Source organism: Corythoichthys intestinalis, chromosome 3 (assembly GCF_030265065.1).
Source record: "Corythoichthys intestinalis isolate RoL2023-P3 chromosome 3, ASM3026506v1, whole genome shotgun sequence".
Classification (NCBI taxonomy): Eukaryota; Metazoa; Chordata; class Actinopteri; order Syngnathiformes; family Syngnathidae; genus Corythoichthys; species Corythoichthys intestinalis.
The window spans coordinates 47,846,636-47,868,542 of NC_080397.1; the positions used below are offsets into that span (position 1 = coordinate 47,846,636).

The window sequence follows — 21,907 nt, forward strand, 5'->3', positions numbered from 1 at the left end:
GAAATTGTCCTATGTCGAGCGGGATTTTTCCTATAAGAATACATTATAATTTGATTAATTTGTTCCACAGCCCAAAAACATACACTTAATCCTTAACAAATACTGTTGGAACAATTACACATAGCAAAACAAATAAATTATAAATACAAATCAGAATAAGAATGACATAATAAATTAATAATAATAATGTAGTGAATCTGTTTCTAATGCGTCCGTTGTGTTTTGCCTGCTGTTCCTGAATGCACTGTATGACTGACGAGAGAGATGCATTGGAATAGGAAGTTTTTAAACTTTTTTTCCACATTGTTGTTAGCATCGGCTATGGCGGAAGGTAGCCGTGTTGCAAGTTCTGAAATAAATGATTGAAAACCTGACAAAGCTGGCAACTTCCTTGCCGATGTTACAATAATAATAAATATAATAAATCAGAACTTGCGTTGCGTCAGAAAAGCGTTTTTATTGTCACTTTAACTTATACAGACCGGCGATCAGAGTTCGGAGGAAAACGGCCATATTGTCCAGCTAGTTCACGCACACCATGCTCATATTTTTCTATCATTTCCTTCTTAATTTCAGTTTTAAGTGTAATATTTTTCCTTTATTCACCATCTGCACTAACCTTTGTGGGACCCATGTTGGTTTATCTCACAAGAAAATTCGCCACACATCCGTCTTGCGGGATAAAATGGTGCGACGCTGCCATAAGTCATCGTATTTTGAGCATGTTGTCATACTGTATATCGAGGCAAATAACGCATTTTCAGTCGGATGTACACGTCACTTCCGCTCATTAATATTCATGACGTTAGCTACTGTTGCTAAGTAGGGACAAGTCACCGTTTGTCCCTAATAGGAAATGAATGGAAATCGTGCACGAAGGAGATGTTTACAGAGCTAAACCTACCAATTCTCTCCGAAAATGATGTGCCTGGTGCCAAATTCACTGGCAAAGATGTGGAAGAACATACAAATGTCCAGTTAAAGAGATGGCTTGAGTGTCGATGGCTGAAAAAGACGAAAAAAACGAGCCGACCTAAGCATAGGTTTCGCTTTTTTATCGACGCGACTGACAATGACATTCTCCAGTTTCAACAAGCTATCCTTTACCATCAGCCCTGTCTTTCTTATATATCCTCTGGTTGTCCTACGTCTCTTACCATTCTTGGGTGTAATTTAGTTAGCTTTGTGTAGCGATCGCAAATGCTACTCAGTGACAGCCAACGAACACTTTTAATTTTTTCATTGATAACACATCTTAATCCTATAATTTATTTACACTTCCCCCTTACTAAAGTTGTTATATATAACAGAAAGGGTAACAGTGGCAGTCAGATACCATTGTAATTTTATTCAGGTCATTCATTGTCAGACAGAAGCAGTACAGCACTACGTTACGCTAAAAGAATAAGTTAAAAATATAAAAATGGCTTACGTCTTTGTCCTCTGAAAGACCATGCCAACCCAACATAATGTTTATTGCATATGAAATGTGAATGGATTCACCGAGCTGGTGTTAAAGTCCGCGCAAGTTGATTCGGTCTTCACATTTTTTCCTCCCGAGTTTTTGGTTTCCGGAAACGTAAGAAGAAACATCCTTCATGTGTCGTAATGTCTAGAGTCGTTTCTACAAGTTCCAAAAAAGCAATGCGTGATCGGCATGTTCGTTTTTGAAAGATTACCGGCGAAAAGTAGCACAAATTACGTTAAGTCTATGCGAGGGCGGGTCTATAATGTCCCACTTCGGCTTTACTTCCGCTTTACGATGCAACGTCACGGTCTAAAAATAGCCTGCGTGCGGTACGCCATTGTATGTCGATGCGATCGTATGTCAAGGTACCAAGGTACCACTTTATATTGAATACGGGGCTCATTATGAACGAGATCAATACACTAGTAGTAGTAAAGTTTCATACCTTTGACGAAGGCGGACCCCAATGACATAATCAAACATGTACAGTCCCTGACAAAAGTCTTGTCGCTTATCCATTTTGTAAAAACAATTGCTAATAACCTGACTTTTAATGATTCAATTGGTTTCAGAAATTGCTCATATGAAAGCTAAGACCCTCCCAATTGATGTTGAATGTACAAAAATATATTTGTTTTACTGAAAAAAGATTTATCATTTAATGAAGACATAAAGGTCAAATTTTGGCAAGACAATAGTTTTGTCACCTACAGAAAGTAGTGTGAAAATTGAACAAAAAATGTACTTCAAATACAAAAATTTGTTACATAACAAGCGAATTAAGTAGTGGTGCTGTGAGATCCAAATTTAATATTTTGTATGATTTCCATGGGCTTGAATGACTGCATCCATGCGGTTCGGCAAGGATTCATACAATTTATTAATGAAGTCATCAAGAACATCAAAGAAAGCAATCTTGCATGCCTCCCAGAGTTTATCAACATTCTTGGGTTTCGTCTTCCATGCTTCCTCTTTCATCCTACCCCAGACATGCTCAATGATGTTCATGTCTGGTTACTGGGCTGGCCAGTCCTGGAGGAATCTTGATCTTTTTCCACTGCATCAGAGCTCCACAAGACCTGGTCACATGAACCTTGTGTCAACCAGAACAGTCTGTCAAAATCTATCTAGAAATGGCCTCCATGGTCGAATCAGTGCCCAGAAACCAGCATTAAACAAAAGACAATCAAAAACCCATGCGTGGCATTTGCCAAGGCCCACAGCCTGTCAAAAGGATGAATGCTGTAAAAGTGGAAAAAGGTGGATTTTTCCATTGAATTACACCACAGTCACCCCAAATATTGGAGGAAACTTACTGGAGCTTACATGGGTCAGAGATTCACTCAAAAAACAGTGAAGTTCGGTGGTGGCAAAATCATGGTCTGGGGTTACATCCAGTATGGGGGTGTGCGAGAGATCTGCAGCGTGGAAGGCTACATAAATAGTCTGAAATATCAATAAATCTTAGCTGCCTCTTACATGCCTAACCATAAAAAGGGACAAATTCTGCAGGAGGATGGTGCTCCATGGCATACTTCAATCTCTACTTCAAAGTTCCTCAAGGCAAAGAAGATCAAAATCCTCCAGGACTGGCCAGCCCAGTCACCAGACATGAACATCATTGAGCATTTCTGGGGGAGGATGAAATAGGAAGCATGGAAGACAAAACCCAAGAATGTTGATGAACTCTGGGAGGCATGCAAGACTGCTTTCTTTGATGTTCTTGATGACTTCATCAATAAATTATATGAATCCTTGCCGAGCCGCATGGATGCAGTCCTTCAAGCCCATGGAAGTCATACAAAATATGAAATTTGGATCTCACAGCACCACTACTATGTTATACATATTTTTGTATTTGAAGTAAATTTTTTGTTCAATTTTCACACTACTTTCTGCAGGCGACTAAACTTTTGTCTTGCCAAAATTTGACCTTTATGTCTTCATTAAATGATACATATTTTTTTAGTGAAACAAATATATTTTTGTACATTCAACATCATTTGGGAGGGTCTTAGCTTTCATATGAGCCATTTCTGAAACCAATTGAATAACTAAGAGTAAGGTTATTAGCAATTGTTTCTACAAAATGGATAAGCGACAAGACTTTTGTCGGGGACTGTACTTAGATACATGATTTTATCTTTTTTTTTTTTTTTTTACCATAAATGTCGCAATTATCACTTGTGCCTGGAACTATTCAGGCCTACGTGAACCACGTGACCACCCGCAGCGAGATCAGAGAATGTTGCAACTGTCTTTCTACATGGATATGGGTTAGGCACCAGCTCACCCATGATGTCAATGAGGCTAAGATATGTTAAGCACATATGTAAGATATGTGCTAATGTTTAAAATGGATAAAGGAAGTAGCCAACATCAGTGTTTTGAAGTGAACCAAAAGTGTATGTGCTTTAAACACTATTTTTTATTGTTGCAATTTTGTTTGATTGATTCTCCTTTCTAAAGTGTTTATTAGATCTGTTAAATCACTCAAAATGACAGCAACCATGTTTTATTGCCCTCCAAATTATTTGTGTAATCTAATCTAACATGCCAGTCTCTCGGCACTGTGTAATTTTGCGAACAGCCACATCCAAATTGCGCAAATAATGAATCATGCGGCTAATGCTGATCTGTCACTGTTTAGTTGCCTTTGTTGCTCAGCTTTCTTTTCTGTTGAAGTCATTTGTTGAGACACTTTTCAGTTGACATCTAATGGATTTGTATAGGAGCATAATGGCCTATCTCTGCAACAAATGATCCCACAAACACTACTATGTCAGAGGGGTGTCATTTTTGCAAGCCGTGGGATGGACGATCAATCCATCGGATATTGTTTGATCATATGATTGCAAGCTCCTGACACTTCAAAGAAACCTGAGTCTACTGCCCCTTTTTTCCTGAACTTCCTGCCTTGGAAAGAGCTCAATGAATTAAAGTGCAAGGAGTGAGTTATCGTTAGTAAATGGTTGTTTATATGGTTCTATGAAAACGTATGAAAAGATGTAGCAGTCAATAATTATTTCTACGGGGCTCTCTGCAATGGACCATCTGGAGGTTACATCAACAATGCAGCCACGGCGTTCAACAGGGCACGTACATTGGCATTCTGGCAGGTAATTGAAGTGTCACAACACTTGTTTGAGAGACGAGCTTTGTAAAGAAATCTGCTGGAACTTTGACCTTGTGTGCTTTGGTCTTCATGCAAGAACAGGTACAAGGCTTGGCTTTCTCTTGAAGTTAGAACAAAACAAAACACAAAATCGTTTATTAAAACATCTTTCTGTGGCATGTGCGAATAACCTTGAGACGACATGCCCTTTGTTCAATCAGTTCTGCCTTCACACGCTCACCAAATTAAAGCATTGTAATGGAATTTACCAGAACAGGCTGTTCCATGCCAACAGACGACCATGTCTTTATCTTTTGACATGATGAAGAACCATATGGTTCATTAGACTACCCCCCCAAAGAAAAAAAATACAGAAAATGTTACATACATTATGATTATGTTCAAAGTAACAGTAAACACATTTAGATTGGGAGTAGATCATTTAAAATCTACAAACAGTTTTTTTTGTAAAAGCTGCTTTGTTCTTCTCATATGGACATTGACAGTTCCATTCGCCGCCAATGAAAGATGTTATTCTCATAGTCTTAAGTGTTTGTGACTGCAGCATTGTCATAGACAACATAATTGGAGACCTTCATAAAACGACTGTCCCTGCTGGTGACTTGAATACTGTATATTTATGACTCATGTACAATATTTATCTCCAGTCACGGTGGATGCATTTACATGGACACTATTATTTGGATCAAAAGTCTGATTGAAATAAAAACACTCTATGTACGCACCCTATTCGAAATATTTTGACACCATCCATTCTGATGAAGATTCTATTCTGCATGAGAGGGGGGGTTTGTGTCAATTGATAATCCTTTCAGCAAACGAAAAAAAAATTAAGTCCCACATTTTGGAACAAACCATCGTCACCAAGCTAGTAGAAGCAGAAAAAGCGGAAGACAGGGTAGGTGCAAGACTAAACTGATTTGTATCCGAGATGAAAACGTTGCTGCAGATATTAAAAGATCATAACTTTTTTGAAAGACTTGATGTCATGCCTTGAGTCGAGTTTTGTTAAGATTTTGCCCTAGTGTGTCTTGTCACTGTGATTACCCATTGATTTCACCTGTTGTCCTGGTGTCTCGACCAATCCGCTCCCTCTTGTATCAACCACCCATGTCTCATTTTCTTGTTACCCCTTGTCTGTGTATTTAAGCTCCAAGTTTATGTTCAGTTCTTGATGGGTCATTGTCAATCCATATGTGTATCCAAGCGTCTGCACCGTCAATGTTCTTGCCCTGGTTATACTTGGATCCCTAAATTTGTAAGTTTTGATATGTTTTGTTTGGTCCCCTTGGTTTTTGTTTGTACTTTGTTTTTGTTTTTCTGTAGTTATCATTCAATCATTTTTTTTTAATTCACTGCCACTCTGCCTCGCCACCCCGTGTTTCTCGGCAATTGGGTCCTCCTTGCCCCCAGCCACGTGACACTTTCAGGTAGAAAAATAGGAAAAATACATAACAAAATAACGCTAACGTTTCATGTATAAATGGACAGAGCGATATTTTGTTGAAACAGAAGTCATTACAGCTTGTTGTGAGTACTGCATTGGTTGGCATGCATGGAAAAAGATATGAAAACACACGCAGATGTTGTCGTGTTTGTGTTTACTACAATAAAGCAACTTGTAAGGTGTGATTTTCTGTAATCCGTATTTTCTACTGATCACGGCAAGAGCCACAGTGAAGCAAAGCTCGAAATATGACTATTTACAACAGGGTCGCAGTTTCATTGTTTTCCCGCAAGACTGTAGCACGACGCATTTTCTTGTGAAAAAAATAAACATGGGTCCCAAGAAGATAAATGCTGATTTTGAAAAAAGGAAAATGGTGACGCTTACCATTGAAATTAAGATGGAAATGATGGAATATGACTACGATCTCGACGTTCCTCCTCCAACCTGAGTTCGCCAGTCTTTATAAGTTAAGGTGACAATTATTATTATTGTAACATTGGCAAGGAAGCCGTCAGCTTCGTCAGGTTTTTAATCATTTTTTTCAGAACTTGTCCACCACAACATGGCTACTGTTCGCCGTGGCTGACACCAACAACAACAGAACATGAAAAGTGAAAGAAAAAACCCAAACCCAAAAACACATCTCTCTCACTCTCTCGTCAGTCTCTTCAGGAACAGCATGCAAAATACAACCACCACATTCGTTACCTGATTCGTTAGATTATCATTATATTATTATTATTCCGATTTGTATTTCTAATTTATTTATTTTGCTACTTGTAATTACTATTTGGAATTTTATCTGCAGTATTTATGAAGGATTTAGCATAGGCTTTTGGACTGTCGAATGAATTAATCAAATTATAAGGTATTCTTTTGGGAAAATCCCGCTTGACATACGACCATTTCAATTTAGAACCTAGGTCCTGGAACAAATTAAATACGTATGTAGAGTTACCACTGTACTACTATTGCTAGTATATTTGGTCAATCTGCACATGTCAAAATATTTTGTTTCGACCGAAAGTGCAAGTCCTAACCAGATCAATACTGTAATTTCCGAATATAACGCGCACTTTTTTTTCCCAAAATCAACGCGCATTATACACAGGTACAGGGATAGAGACAGCTATATATATATATATATATATATATATATATATACATATATAAAGACAGATTTTTTTTTGTATTAACACGCCCATTATGTGTTGAAGAAAACATATGCGGCGATCCGTTGCCGACCATTACGGTACATGACGTCACCATTTTGTTTCGGTAAAACTTCACTGATTGGTCAAATGATTTCGTCTTTGTTAAATTCTGCTTTTTTCACTCAAAGCACATAATTTAGTTTCTTGAACTCATTTGAGTCAACGTTTATTGCAACTTTGACCATAACAAACGTAACACAACACAGACTTCCTGTGTCCGTCAACTATATCTGTCCCTCGGGAAACTTAAACCCAAATAACAATAGTTCCTTTTGTTAGTCTACAGCGATGCGCTCTTTCCGATTTCAATCCTCACTTTTATTTTACCGTATCAATCCAAGGAAGAAACATTTATTCATTATGATGAAACGAGCATGTTATACAGCAGCCTTTAAAAGAAAAGTTATATCTGTTTTATTTTCTCCTGGATTTTGTTAAGTTGGAGAAGTTGTCAAATCATATTATTACCGTACATATCGTCAGTTTACGGTAATGTTTTGAACTACCAATGTGCTATGCTTGTGCTGTGTTTCACCAGTCAGTAAAATGACATTTCTGTATCTGTACACGAACTCTGTTATCTTATATTGTTCTATTTATTGGTGCTAAAATTAGGGTGCGCGTTATACACGGGAACAATAATTTTCCCTAGATTTTACAAGTAAATTTGTAAAATTATACACGGGTTATACACGGGTGCGCCTTATATTCGGGAAATTACGGTATTTTTTATTATTAATGAAAACAGTGCATGTGATCATAATTTATATCCGAAAACCGATTGAGTTTAGGACATTTTGTCCATGTAAGCGTAGCCAGTTAACTGTTCATCATCAGTCTCTTCCCAATAGTTGCGTGCCAGCCAGTGGAACAATTTAAAACTACACTATAATATTGATAATGTGTTCAGTGCATTCAATTGAACAATGATTCTTCTGTCGTCATATCCATGAATAAAATGTCTGACACATAAATAGTTGATTGATGATTCACCATCAAGCTATCAATCCACCTGGTGTATCTTCAAGGACACACCCTCGCTACGCTGGAACACCCAGCAAATTCCTGAACAGGGCCAGAAAGGCTTTTGAAAATAAAGTTGTACCAGTCTTTATACTTGAATGCAGCTCCGCTGTCTACAAAAATTAAGCTCTTAGTATTTCATACTGTTAATTGCATTACTATAGAACATACTTTCCTCAAAAGACAAACGTTACACCCCCCACTACATCACACCTCCATTCAAATTAGCCTGTTATTGGTCTTACAGAGGTCAGTTTTAATTAAACGGAGATGAAGATGTGTCATGTGGGATTAAAAATTCAAATTATGAATCCATAACTAACATGCAAGCCCACTGCTTTCAAGCATGACTTCTATATCGTCTATGTTGTGGAGCAAATGGAAATTCCTAATTGTGTTTGTGTAAGTGCAGAAGAGCTAGCAATAATCATGCTTTAATGCAATTAATTCATTATTAATGCAATTAATGGATTTGGCTTTGGGTTTAGGCACAAATCTACAGAGAATATATTACCGTAATACTATTCAGACACATTTGTTATCCATTATATATATTTTTGTAAGTCTTGTAGAAATGTAATAAATACATATTTAACTACAAAAGCACAATTTGTTGGCACATGCACTTCAACGTTCACAAGTTCCTTTCAGGGTTTTTTCCAAGTACTTTCGGTTCTTACCACATTACTAAAATTTGGATGCTAGGTTTCTTTATTGCTCTTTGCTGGCCATTGTTGTGAATGTGAATCTAGGCGTGCCGTGGATTAAAAAGTGACCCGTCCATTCTTGTCCAAGTCGGAAAGCATACTCGGGCTTCAGCACAAACATGACGATGTCACTGAGTCGTGTAATGTATGGTTGTTCATGACCCCAATGTATAACACTACGCATCTTTCCAATTTTGATGTTGTCTATGCGCATGCAAATAGGCAATAATAATAATAGTAATAATCGTAATAATTAAAATAAACAAAATAAAAGAAAAAGAACCACATTAAGCTGAAGTAATAATAATAAGTAATAATAATACATTTTATTTCTAGAGCGCTTTTCAAAACACACAAAGACGCTTCACAAGAGACATGGAATCACAGTACGATAAAAAGGTATTAAAAGGATAAAAAATTAAAAGTACAATAAAAAGAAGTAAAAAAATATAACAAAGCTAGGGGTTATGGTGGGTAAGAAAGAGTGAACAGGTGTGTTTTCAGTCTAGATTTGAAAAGTGATAGGGTAGACATGCTGCGAAGATCAGGGGGTAGGGAGTTCCAGAGCTGGGGGGCGCAATGACTAAAAGCTCTGGAACCAAAGGTGGAGAGGCGGACACGGGGGACGGAGAGGGGAAGAATAGTGGTAGAGCGAAGTGAACGGGTTGGATTGTTTAGACGGAGAAGATCGCAAAGGTAAAAGCCAGATAATATTAAGCAGACTTTTGGCCCGTCCACTGAATAAAAAGGTGGAAGAAATTCTGTTCATAATTTATCTATTAATTAATTTGGATTTTATGAATGTTTTTCAATGTTTTTATTAGGGAGGTCCCGATCATATACTGTGTTTTTACACTGGAGTCCGAGTCAACTGATTTAGAGAATCTGCTGATACCGAGTCCCAATTCGATACTGAAAACTGAGAACTGTACTTTTTACTGTACTTCCGCTTTTTCCGGAAGTGTTGCAGAGTAAAAAATGTATATATTTTTTAACCTCTGGACAATGCCAGTGTATTTATGGATTATTTTGTTACTTTTTAGCATATTAGAGGGATAGCGCAAGTTAGAAGATTTGGAGATTAAGTCAGAGAGGCCAGACTGAGATGGTTTGGTTATGTCCAGAGGAGAGATAGTGAGTATATTGGCAAAAGGATGCTGATTTTCGACATGCCATACAGGAGGTCTAGAGGACGACCAAAGAGGAGGTTTATGGATGTAGTTAATGAGGACATGAAGGTAGTTTGTGTGGGAGCAGAGGATTCAGAGGACAGGGTTAGATGGATGCAACTGATTTGCTGTGGCGAATCCTGATGGGAAAAGCTGAAAGGAAATGAAAAAGAAGAAGGAATGTCCCGATCACATTACGTGTGTCACATTCTGCTGCTGGTTAGATTTTGTTTTCCATTACAGAGCCGGCGGTGTGGGCGTTCCCATCATCGCACCTGCGGCTAATTCCAGCAACTCAACAGTTGTATATAACGCCGGCGATCCAAGCCAACGTTGCCGAGATATTTGCTTGCTGTTCGCCATTTGACACCAGTACTTTCGAGGCTCGTTGGATTTGCTTGTATATGCGTCAGCTGTTTTTTCGTTCGGTGATTCCTCTACCTTGTGCAGGTATTGAGTGTGATTATTTTTGTTATCTTGTTGGCTCGCTGCCCACCGCTTAGTTTAGTGTTTTTTGATCCCCGTCGACCTCTTGTCACGGACTCCTTTTGTTATCCTCCCTTTTTCCGCGATCGCGTGTTTTTTAGTTGTATTAAAAACCCCTTTTACTATTCCCTCTGTTTCTTGTCTGCTCTTTGGTCCAATCTTGTTTTCCGCGTTCGCGGATCGTAACAACGTGGTCGGAAATCGGGCCGATCGCGCCATTTTTCAGAGGGTTGGAATTGGGTGAAAAAGATAGGGTTTTTAATTGAAAAATATATTTTTTTCTGCTTCATGCTTGTCTAGTTAAAGTTAACGATGATTGACAGGTTTTTGAAGGCTCTGTAACTCTAAGCTCAAACGCACAAATGTGTCAATCATCGTTTAGTCAATCTTCATTGTCTAGAGCACTGATCCCCAACCACCGGGCCACGGACTGGTACCGATCCGTGGCGCATTTGCTACGGGAACCTAGAGAAATAATAAATCATTTGTTAACGACCGTAATCTGGCCTGTGGCTTTTGACAAATCAATATCCCTGTCTGTTCTATAAACTAATCCGAGTAAAGATTTGTCGGTCGTCATCTAGTGGTCAGCCGCAATTACTGGGGTTTTTGCACACCTATACCAGCCCAACGTTATTAAATGTAAACAGTGACGTTAGCTGCTATTGGCTGTGTGTTGCAGGCGGCGACGTCTTTGTGCAGATTTTTTACGGGGAAAAGGCCACTTGGTGGGCCAGAAGAAGAAACTACAACCAAGTCCATTCTGCATAATAAGTGGCTAAAAGCTAGCAAATGAGGTAACAAAAGCAAATGCACTGAAATCATCATACCTCATGGTGAACTGTATTGCTAAAGCCAAGAAACCTTTCACGATTGAAGAAGAACTCATTATGCTTGCGACCGCGAATATTTACCATTTAAGTTTTAGGCGAGGCCGCTGTTAAAAAAGTTTGATTCAGTGTATGGTGAGTTAAATTTTCTCTGCACTTAATAATAGTTTGTAGCCCCATCGAGTTATTTTAAATTTACTATAATTTTCTGTCACACATTGCCGGTCCGCGAAAAAGAAAGCCCACATAACATCGATCTGTACTGCAAAAAAAAATTGGGGACCACTGGTCTAGAGGCTGTTGTGAGCAGCATGAGCGTCAAAGTGTGAGTGAATTTGAGTGGACTCACTCATATGAATTGTACGAATGTTATGTAGAGTGATTAAAAGTATGGCATTAAAGGTGTTGCAATAAAAAAAACGTGGGTGCGCCTAAACTTTGTGCTGGTGCACCCTCAGAAAAAAGTAAGGCACACCAGTGCAACCAATGAAAAAATCAAGTGTGGAGCTTTGGCCATATACAGTATATTGCAATGTTAATTTTTCCCAATATAATTCAGGACTCATTTATACCGTATTGGCCCGAATATAAGACGGCCCTGATTATAAGACGACCCCCTCTTTTTCAAGACTCAAGTTTGAAAAAAAAAAGACTTTTTGAACACCAAATTAATTTTATACAGAAAATAATTACAGTACATCCGAAACAATGTTTATCACACTATATTTGAGAGAAAAAGCATGTTATTTTGTCTCATTCAAATCTTAATATCTGAACATTTAAATATGTAAACTAAAGTGCAATCACATTCGTAAATGAATGGCTTCTGGTTTTTGAAATGTAAATAAACCAATCTATTGTGATAAAACAACAAAATTGTAATAACTGCATTAACCATCAAAGTGAAGTCTAGCTGTAGCTGTAGTCTTGAAACAAATCTGAATAAGGAAAAACATTGCAATAAAATAATGCAAACTGGTTTAACTTGAGAGTAGCTGAGATCTATCATGACAGAACATCGCTTCAATGATATCTGGCGCCATCTAGCGTCGTGAATGGGGAGAGTAGCTGAGATTTGTCATGACAGAACATCGTTTCAATGATATCTGGCGCCATCTAGCATCGTGAATGGGTATAATGTCGAGACCGCGAATATAAGACGACCCCCTCTTTTCAGTCTTATTTCAATGCAAAAAACACCGTCTTATATTCCGGTCAATCTAGTTTTAAGGGCTAAAAAGTAACAAAATAATCCAGAAATACTATACTAATAAATAGTATCGCCAAAAGATACAAAAATGTATACGTTTTATACATTGCAACACTTCTGGAAAAAGTGCTGTAACATGTTTGGACAAATTTTTCATATTTAAAAAAAAAAAAAAAAAAAACGCTAAACTTTTTGGTATGAGACCAGGATTCGGACAGGTGTTTTAGACAGGTGAAACCAGCGAGAGTTGACATATTGAGATCAGAGGATGAAAAAAAAGGTTTTACCTCAGAGATAAATGCCTTGGCAGTGGCCGGACTCATGAAGAGTACAGCTCTGCGTAGCGTGTCCCTGTAGCGGTGCAGCTCTTCCACTCGCATGGTTCTGAACAGACTGGTGATCATCATGTTCACATTGGACTCCACCTTTTGGAGGGACACGTCCATTCCCTGGTGGGAGGCGTGGTCCAGGAATTCCTCAATACCGCGGATATCTGGTGGAAGAAGGGTAGAGTTGAGGTCATGATTTTGGTCACCGATGTCGGCTAAAGCCATCTCATCTGCCTTTTGTTGAAATGATTGCTAGCCAGAAAGTTGCAGGGTAAATATAGACAATAATCAATGATCCATCCATTTATTTTCAGTAGCACTTGTGCTCATTCGGTTTATAGGTAAGCCATGTCTATCATCATCAGTGTTGTCAGTAACGCGTTACTAACATGTTACTGTAATCTGATTACTTTTTTTTAGTAACGAGTAATCTAACGCGTTCATTTTTCTACACCAGTAATCTGATTAAAGTTAGTTTCCTTAGTGTATCTGCGTTACTATTTTTTCATTGCCTCATAATGTATGTAAAATGAAGAATATTGTAGTCATGTACGAAGAGCATTTTGAATAGAAAATGCTAAAATAAAAGGTTCCCGGTACGTGTTACCATGACAACCTCTTAGCTATTTCCTGGTTTGGTCCCGCGTTGCATGTGTCGTGGGACACACATTCGAGCCGAGTGTTGAAACGTTGCGAGAAAATGTGGATCTGTGGATATCCATGAATGAAGGTGAGTATTTTTCCTTCATTCTGGAGGGTATCAGCAAAACGTTGGACCCCTACATGCGCGGCAATTTCGTAGCTTTGCCGTAGCAACGACGGGCAGTCATCGCTCCAAGTTGGCAAGCTTTGTTTACTTCATATGCGTGTTGCACATTTATGCCGTGAGGTGATGTGTTCGTTTAGCATCTGTGGGATGTGTTGTAAGTCCGATTGAGTGTAAAGTGCTTGGTTGCCACCACGTTTTGTGGCCAAATTGACCGCGTGTGCGTTGAGAGGAGTCCTTCCGGGTTATGCACGCGCATCCGCGACTGCCACCACCTTTACAATTTTGTGCAGTCAATTTGCATTGTTTTTACATTGGCTCTGATATGCTGTTAACCATAACCCAAAATTCAGAAGTTTTGACATTAGGCTTAATCTTAAGAGTTAGCAGGGTTTAATTGGTCGGTGGAGTTGATTTCAACAAATTCCAAGCAGTTTGTCAGATATTTGTTAGTTTCAGGGCTCCAGAGTGGCTAAGCTAGCGCGAAATTCTGATATTCCCCTTTAAATTCAGCTATCGGAAAGTCAATTACATGTGATGACATTTTTCTGTTGTCATTCTTATGTTGAGGTGGCAAAGGGAGAAAAATGGGTAAAAAGTAACTGATAGATTAATTTCAAAGTAACTTAGTTACTTTGATAATGAAGTAATCAGTAAAGTAACTAGATTACTTTTTTGAGGCGTAATCAGTAATCAGCAGTGTTGGGCATGTTACTTTAAAAAAGTAATTAGTTACATTACTCACTACTTCTTCCAAAAAGTAACTGAATTAGTAACTGAATTACTCTATAGTAAAAGTAACTAGTTACCAGGGAAAGTAACTATTTCCGTTACTTTAAAAAGAACTTGTTGTATGTCAAAGAATTTGAAATTTTCTGAGCAGTATTTGAGTCAGTGGAATAGAGAAGAACAGACAGGTTGTTAATTTGTTAAGTGCTTCAGCAGATTTGAATTGCTTACCACCGATGTCGACAAAAGCTTTGCCCTGGGACATAAATTACACATTACATGCAGGTTACTTCCTTTAATTTCGACAAACTTAAAATAGTGTCTATATCGCCACCTCTTAAAGGACAATTTTTCTTCTGAATGCTCTGCCATCCCGACCCTGTGCATCTGTTTTGCGTGTGTGTGTTTGCCGCACGTGCTGTTCCGGTTTGCTTGTGAAATCACCGGCTCTGATTGGCTTACCACGACACATGACTCTAACCCTCAGCCAATCACAATCACTTCCATCACATCTCTTGAGGGGCTGCATTCAGGTAGGCTCGTTTCCCGACAATGGCGTACCACAAGCAACACGTCACTTCTGCTCATTAATATTCATGACATTAGCTACTGTTGCTAAGTAGGGACAAGCCACCGTTTGTCCCTAATAGGAAATGAATGGAAATAGTGTACGAAGGAGATGTTTACAGAGCTAAACCTACCAATTCTCTCCGAAAATGATGTGCCTGGTGCCAAATTGACTGGCAAAGATGTGGAAGAACATAAAAAATGTTCAGTTAAAGAGATGGCTTTAGTTTCGAAGTTCCAAAAAAGCAATGCGTGATCGGCATGTTCGTTTTTGAAAGATTACCGGAGAAAAGTAGCACTTTTTACGTTGGGTCTATGCGAGGGTGGGTCTATAATGTCCCACTTCGGCTTTACTTCCGCTTTACGATGCGACGTCACGGTCTAAAAATAGCCTGCTTGCGGTACGCCATTCACGTCACCTTCAAAGCGTCTGCCGTCCTCAAGATGGAAGCAGATTTATTGCTGGCTGACAGTGGGAGATGGGAACAAGGCTAGCATCAGGTGTAGCAAACACAGAAACGTTACCAAACTTTGGAAAGCATTGTCTAATTGAATGAGCAGGGACAAACAGCTTGGAGTCAGAAGTACGTGCGCTATTCTCGAACCTGAACGCACCCCAAGTCTTGGATGACAAATCAACAGAGCAGAGAGTCCACTCGACACGGCTGGTAGTTTCTTCAATTTATTCAGAGTAAGTAACGCACCACTTTTGACAGTCAGTAACGGTAACAGCGTTGTAACGGCGGAAAAAGTAATTACCGTAATTTTCGGACTATAAGCCGCTACTTTCTGCCTTCATTTTGAATCATGCGGTTTATAGTCCATTGCGGCTTATATTCTGATTTATTTGGATTAATAGGCAGCACATCCCTCCTAGCAAGCATTGCAGCGCTACAGATGTATATAACAATCAAAATTAAGTTCTATGCTAATTATTTATTCAGTTACTGTTCCAGTTGTTTCATTAATTGTTTGTTTGATATTTATATACCATAAATATATTTGACAGCGGTGTCATAAGACTGTCTTAAGACCGTCATTATTATAACATGAATTATTATTATGAAATTTTGTTCCTAACTCCATTTATGTCCAGCTCGGATCTTTTTCATCCATTCAAAAGTGAGATAATTTGCCGGATGACACTAAATGACATCTGTTATAAGCATTCATTAATGCTCATGACAGTGTCATGTCATAATTGATTGTTTAATGACAGTCTCAAGGCACCACTGTCAAATAAAGGGTTACCAAATACCATAACTAGCAATTAATGAAACAACTGGAACAGTAACTGAAGAAATAATTAGCACTGAACATAAATTTAGATTGTTATTTACATTTGTAGCGTTGCAATACATGCTAGGAGGCATGTTTGGTGACCACAGTGTTGACAGCAGATGGCAGAAGAGGTTGACCGTCTCCCCAAAGGAAGCAGTGATGGCCAAATGAAGCTTCTTGAAGCTTTGCAACCAATTGGTTCAAAGCTTCATCGTGTTTCATTTGGTCTTATCTTTTGGTGTAAACATCCTATAATACAGTGAGGACAGATGCGGCTTATAGTCCTGTGCGGCTTATCTATGAACAAATGCCGTTTTTGTGTTACATTTGGTGGGTGGCGGCTTATAGTCAGGTGTGCCTTATAGTGCGAAAATTACGGTAGTTAGATTATCCCGTTACTGAAAAAAATAACGCCGTTACGTAACGGCATTATTTATAACGGCGTTACTCCCAACACTGGTAATCAGTAATTAAATTACTTTTTCAAGTAATCTTTGACAACACTGATCATCATAGACACATGTACCAAACTGCTCTCGTATATTTCCTATCACATCTCAACAGAATCTGAATGAATTTTTGATCTTTTTGCCAGCACATTCTGGCTTTGAATGGGTATCTCTGCAGTCTTGGTGAATGTCTTTCTTCATGGGCGCTTTACTGGAGGCTATATGCTGCTTTCACTACTTATTACTTCAAGTCAATCCTTCTTTGTGTTATTAAAAGTTCATCCTTTGAGTGTAATCCATCTGCCAATGGAGAAAACTGGCATTTTTTTTTTTTTTAAACATAATACTGAACAATTAAAAAATAAGCTGATTAGTCATTGGGAGCTGGAGGTTAGTGCGGAAAGCTCTGTTCATCATCACATTTTTTCCCTACATATTTTCTGCTGCTATCCTGAATTTTTATAAAAATACAAAGAAAAACTGTGGATTTGGTCCTCTAAATGACGGTGTCAACTTGTGTTTAACGTAGACAGGACAATTAGGTAAGACACACAAAAACATATATTGCGACACACACACACGTGCATCCTCCAACATCATTAGCAGGGGATATCAACCAAAATATCTAAATTAGAATTACCTTGACCTGCATGTACCTCATTAAGTACTGAGGCATTGAAGCAGTAAATAAACCAACACTTTTATCCTCATTCTGTTAACATACAAATAGCTCTTAGTATAGATAATTACTCTTTAAGTGTAAGTCAACAATGTCATGACTTACTAAACTATGCTGCAGTGTCAAACCTTTGGCACTGTTAACTGTCATGTTGTGAAGTGTATTAAAAAAGAGTTTACTGCTGCCTGTAGTAAAAAGGGAAAAACAATCACACCCAAACACTAACCAATATTGAATACAGTGGTAAGCTACATACGAAGTTAATTCATTCCAGGACCTTATTTGTCAGTCGAAATTGTCGTATGTCGAGCAGGATTTCCCCATAAGAATACATTATAATTACATTAATTTGTTCCACAGCACAAAAACCTACACTAAACATAGGAGGAGTTAAATGGGAGCCAGGGAGACCAGACACCCCTAGTGGCCTAAAAGTTTCATTGCATTTAATTTACTTTTCCGGTAAAATAGTGTCTATAAAAGTTTTAAAACACTAAAACAAACAACATAAATGAATGAAATGAAAAAAAGATATCTTATAATGGGTCAAAATTATTTTTCGAACAGATCATGTGACTAGCACCTTAGATGGTCATTTGCTTTGCATAGCCAAAACCACCCAAGGACTGACGAGGCAATACGTAATTTTTTCAAACCTAAGCTTTAAAAAGCGACAAAAACTACTGAGCAAGAACCAAAGATTGAAAATGCGGACATTGAAAAGCAACAGACCACCGTCAAAATGGTGAGCGGAGTTTCAATTTGCCCCACTAAAGACGCTAATTGTACAACAGAGCCACCACCAGTGTCTTGCCAATGTAGTTACCCCCATCAAAAATTGTATCCCCTGGCCACGAGAGCGCATACACACACACATTAGTAATGAGTTATGTCGACTTAAACAATTAATTGAAGCTACAAAAGAACCACAGTAATATATTTTGGACATCGACATTTATTAAACTGGAGAAACTCCATACGGGACTAGAATTTCTGTAATAACAGTTATAGGTCATCCTACGAGTAAAACAGTAAAGCATTGCTTTATTTTACGTTTAGTACGTATTTTACGTTTTTTTTTTTTTTTTTTTTTAATGGAAGGGCCATGTTTTAAAACCTCGTAGATAACTACATCACCAAAACATGGAAATCAAGCAAATCAATGCAACACAGTGGCTCCGCCCAGGGGATTCAATTTTTGACGGGGGTAACCACATTGGCACGACACCGGCATGCCGACCATATTCAATGGATGATCTTGGCAAAAAGTATAGCTGTCCTAAGCAGCCTTATTTCGAATTCCCCTCAAGAATGATGGGAAACAAAAAAACGCTCATTTTCAACTTATTAATATAAATATATATTCTTGTAAGTTTATTGTTGACTCTGCATTTCGGGGTCATTAACATGTTGTGCCCCCCCCAGCCCCAAAAGTCAAACTCCGCCTATGACATTAAATCCTTAATAAATACTCCTGGTACCATTACAAATGGCAATTACAGATAGCAAAACAAATAAATTATAAATAAAAATGAGAATAATAATCATAATTCCTGTAGTAATGTAATGAATTGGATTCTAATGTGGCGGATGTGTTTTGCGGTCTGTACCTGAATACACAGCGCGGCTGAGATAGGTACGTGTGGTAGAGATTTTACATTGACTTTTAATGTCCTGTTGTTTTTGGCGTCAACTGCAGCGGACAGTTGGCGTGTTGTGTTGCACAAGTTTTGAAATAAATGATTAAAAACCTGACTAAGCTGGCGATTTCTTTGGCGATGTTACCACAACAATAATTGTCATCTTAACTTATAAAGACTGGCGAAGTGAGCTCGGAGGAGGACCGTTGAAACGGCCGTATTGTCAAGCCAGTTCACGGACGCGCACACCACGCTAATATTTTTTCGATCATTTCCATCTTCATTTCAATGGTAAGCGTTACCTTTTTCCTTTTTTTTCACCACCCGAAATAACATTTTTGGAAGCCATGTTGATTTTTCTCACAAGAAAATCTGCCGTGTGTCCGTTTTGTGGGGGAAAAGAAACTGTGGCGCTGTAATAAGTCGTCGTATTTTGAGCATGTCGTCGGATGTAGAAACAAATGGCGAGTCAAATTTTACTTCAGATGTTGAAAAGATCGTGTGTCGCGATTGTATATCGAGGTACCATTGTACTTAAAATGCCAAATTTTCATGCATATGTTCCTTAAAATTCTAAATATGGGTTATAACTAGGGTTGTTCCGATCATGTGTTTTTGCTCCTGATCCGATCCCGATCGTCTTAGTTTGAGTATCTGTCGATCCCGATATTTCCCGATCCGATTGCTTTTTTTTTTTTGCTCCCGATTCAATTCCAATCATTCCCGATAATTTTTCCCGATCATATACATTTTGGCAATGCATTAAGAAAAAAATGAATAAAACTCGGACGAATATATACATTCAACATACAGTACATAAGTACTGTATTTGTTTATTATGACAATAAATCCTCAAGATGGCATTTACATTATTAACATTCTTTCTGTGAGAGGGATCCACGGATAGAAAGACTTGTAATTCTTAGAGGATAAATGTGACTTTGTATATTGTGACTAAATATTGCCATCTAGTGTATTTGTTGAGCTTTCAGTAAATGATACTGTAGCCATTTAACTGTTCTGCCCAAATGCATGATGGGAAGTGCAACCATGACTGTGCGTAGTGGCACCAATTGATATATCTTCTCTGCGTTGGGAAATAACATAGGGTGTTAAGAAAAAGATCAACTACTACCTTTCTTCCCCACATTGCTTCCCACGATATTTCTAATTGTAGAGTGAGGGATTGTAAGGCTTTAGCCAATTAAAAAAAGGCTCCAAAGGATGCCAAAATTCTCTCTACTCATTTTACGCTACGTTTTAGCTCTATAAATAGGGTAAAACGGCGCCATTAAAAATTGAACGCATCAATGTGTGAGTGGGTCGTGCAGCGCATGCTTTAATTGCGTTAAATATTTTAACGTGATTAACTAAAAAAAATTTAATTACCGCCGTTAACGCGTTAAATACAATTAGAAAACAATTAAAAAAATATATATATATATTAAAAAAAGGCATGTCCGATATTTTTTTGCCGATTCCGATACTTTGAAAATGACGTGATCGGACCCGATCGATCGGCGTCTTAGTTTGAGATTTGATTACGGTGTAGTAGTTCTTTGAGTATAAAATAAGAAATAAAAATTCTAGATGTGTATTTAATAGCGTGGTAACTAAAGAATGAAGCAGGGGCGTCACAAGTTACATGCGTGAATTACCATATTAAGGAGCCATGTGCAGACTGTGAATATGGAGTGAATGGAGTAATATGAGTATATTCAGTAGACACATACTTCACTTTTATACAATGAAATCAATTTCCGATTCTATGGTACAGCTGGATGACAAAAGGCCCAGTGTGAACCCTGCTTCTTGCGCAAAGAACCCGAGGATATCACCAGTGCTCAACATGTCATATTGGCAGCATAAGCTACCAACAGTGTCTTCTCTAACAATGGTAGATAGCCATTATCTGCCTGAGTATCATAACGGAAGTGGAAATGGGAGGGTAGGATCATTTTATAGCAAGCACAAAGGACTGGAAAGAACACAAATATATTTTAGTCATAAAACATGCTAAAAGTGAATGCTTGGAGCCAATGAACAAAGGATTCCGTCTGTGCAGTAAACACTTTATATGAGCTACATTACACAAAGAAGCTTTCTACGCAATATAAATGTCTGGTCTTATTGATTCAGACAATATTTTTCTTTGGGAAAGGTAAATTCAGTAAAACATCTAACAACAAGTACATAAAACCGTAGAGTTGGGACTTTCGGTCCCTAAATATTTAATTCCAAAAGAACTGAGTAAAAATTAAATAAATCAATGAAAAACACATTTTCATCAAAACTTGTGTTGTAAATTAAATAGAACCATTAAATGACATGGATCCTTTGTCAGTGCACAATTTCCCAGTGATGTTCACTGGCACACTCGTCAGAAGAAGAGAGGGAGCCAATAAAAAATAAAGCAAATTTTATTTAAAAAAAAAAAAAAAGAAATCTGGTTTGTCCAAATGATGCAAAAATATATAAAGTATTGCTGATCGCTTGGCACAACCCATTAAGGGTCATTTTTGAGCATGTTTCGATCAAAATACAGCTATCAAATTCTTGATCCAAGGCTGAACTGCTTAACTTTCTCTGATTATTGATTCATATCATATTGCGTTAATGTAAATTAAATTAAATGTATTGTAATGACTCTGACATTGACAAAAATGCTCACTTGTGTAATTCAGTCACACTAGTTGAATTAATAAAAGGAACATGCGACCCTAATGAGGATAATTAGTATTAAAAATGGCTGGATGCTCCTCATTAAATTTGGT

At 38.0% G+C, this 21,907-nt stretch overlaps 1 protein-coding gene across 7 annotated transcripts in view; it reads right to left on the reverse strand.

Moving 5' to 3' along the window:
• The window catches only part of grid2 (glutamate receptor, ionotropic, delta 2), a 1,093,502-nt gene that overhangs the window by 443,667 nt on the left and 627,928 nt on the right, over positions 1–21,907 (reverse strand). For all 7 annotated transcript variants that reach the window (XR_009062687.1, XR_009062690.1, XR_009062688.1 and 4 more), the window contains exon 4: positions 12,981–13,186. Coding sequence is in view for 3 of the 7 variants with exons in the window: in XM_057831225.1 (XP_057687208.1) it covers positions 12,981–13,186 (206 nt within the window). In the remaining 4 variants the exon portion in view is untranslated. The remainder of the gene's footprint in view (positions 1–12,980; positions 13,187–21,907) is intronic.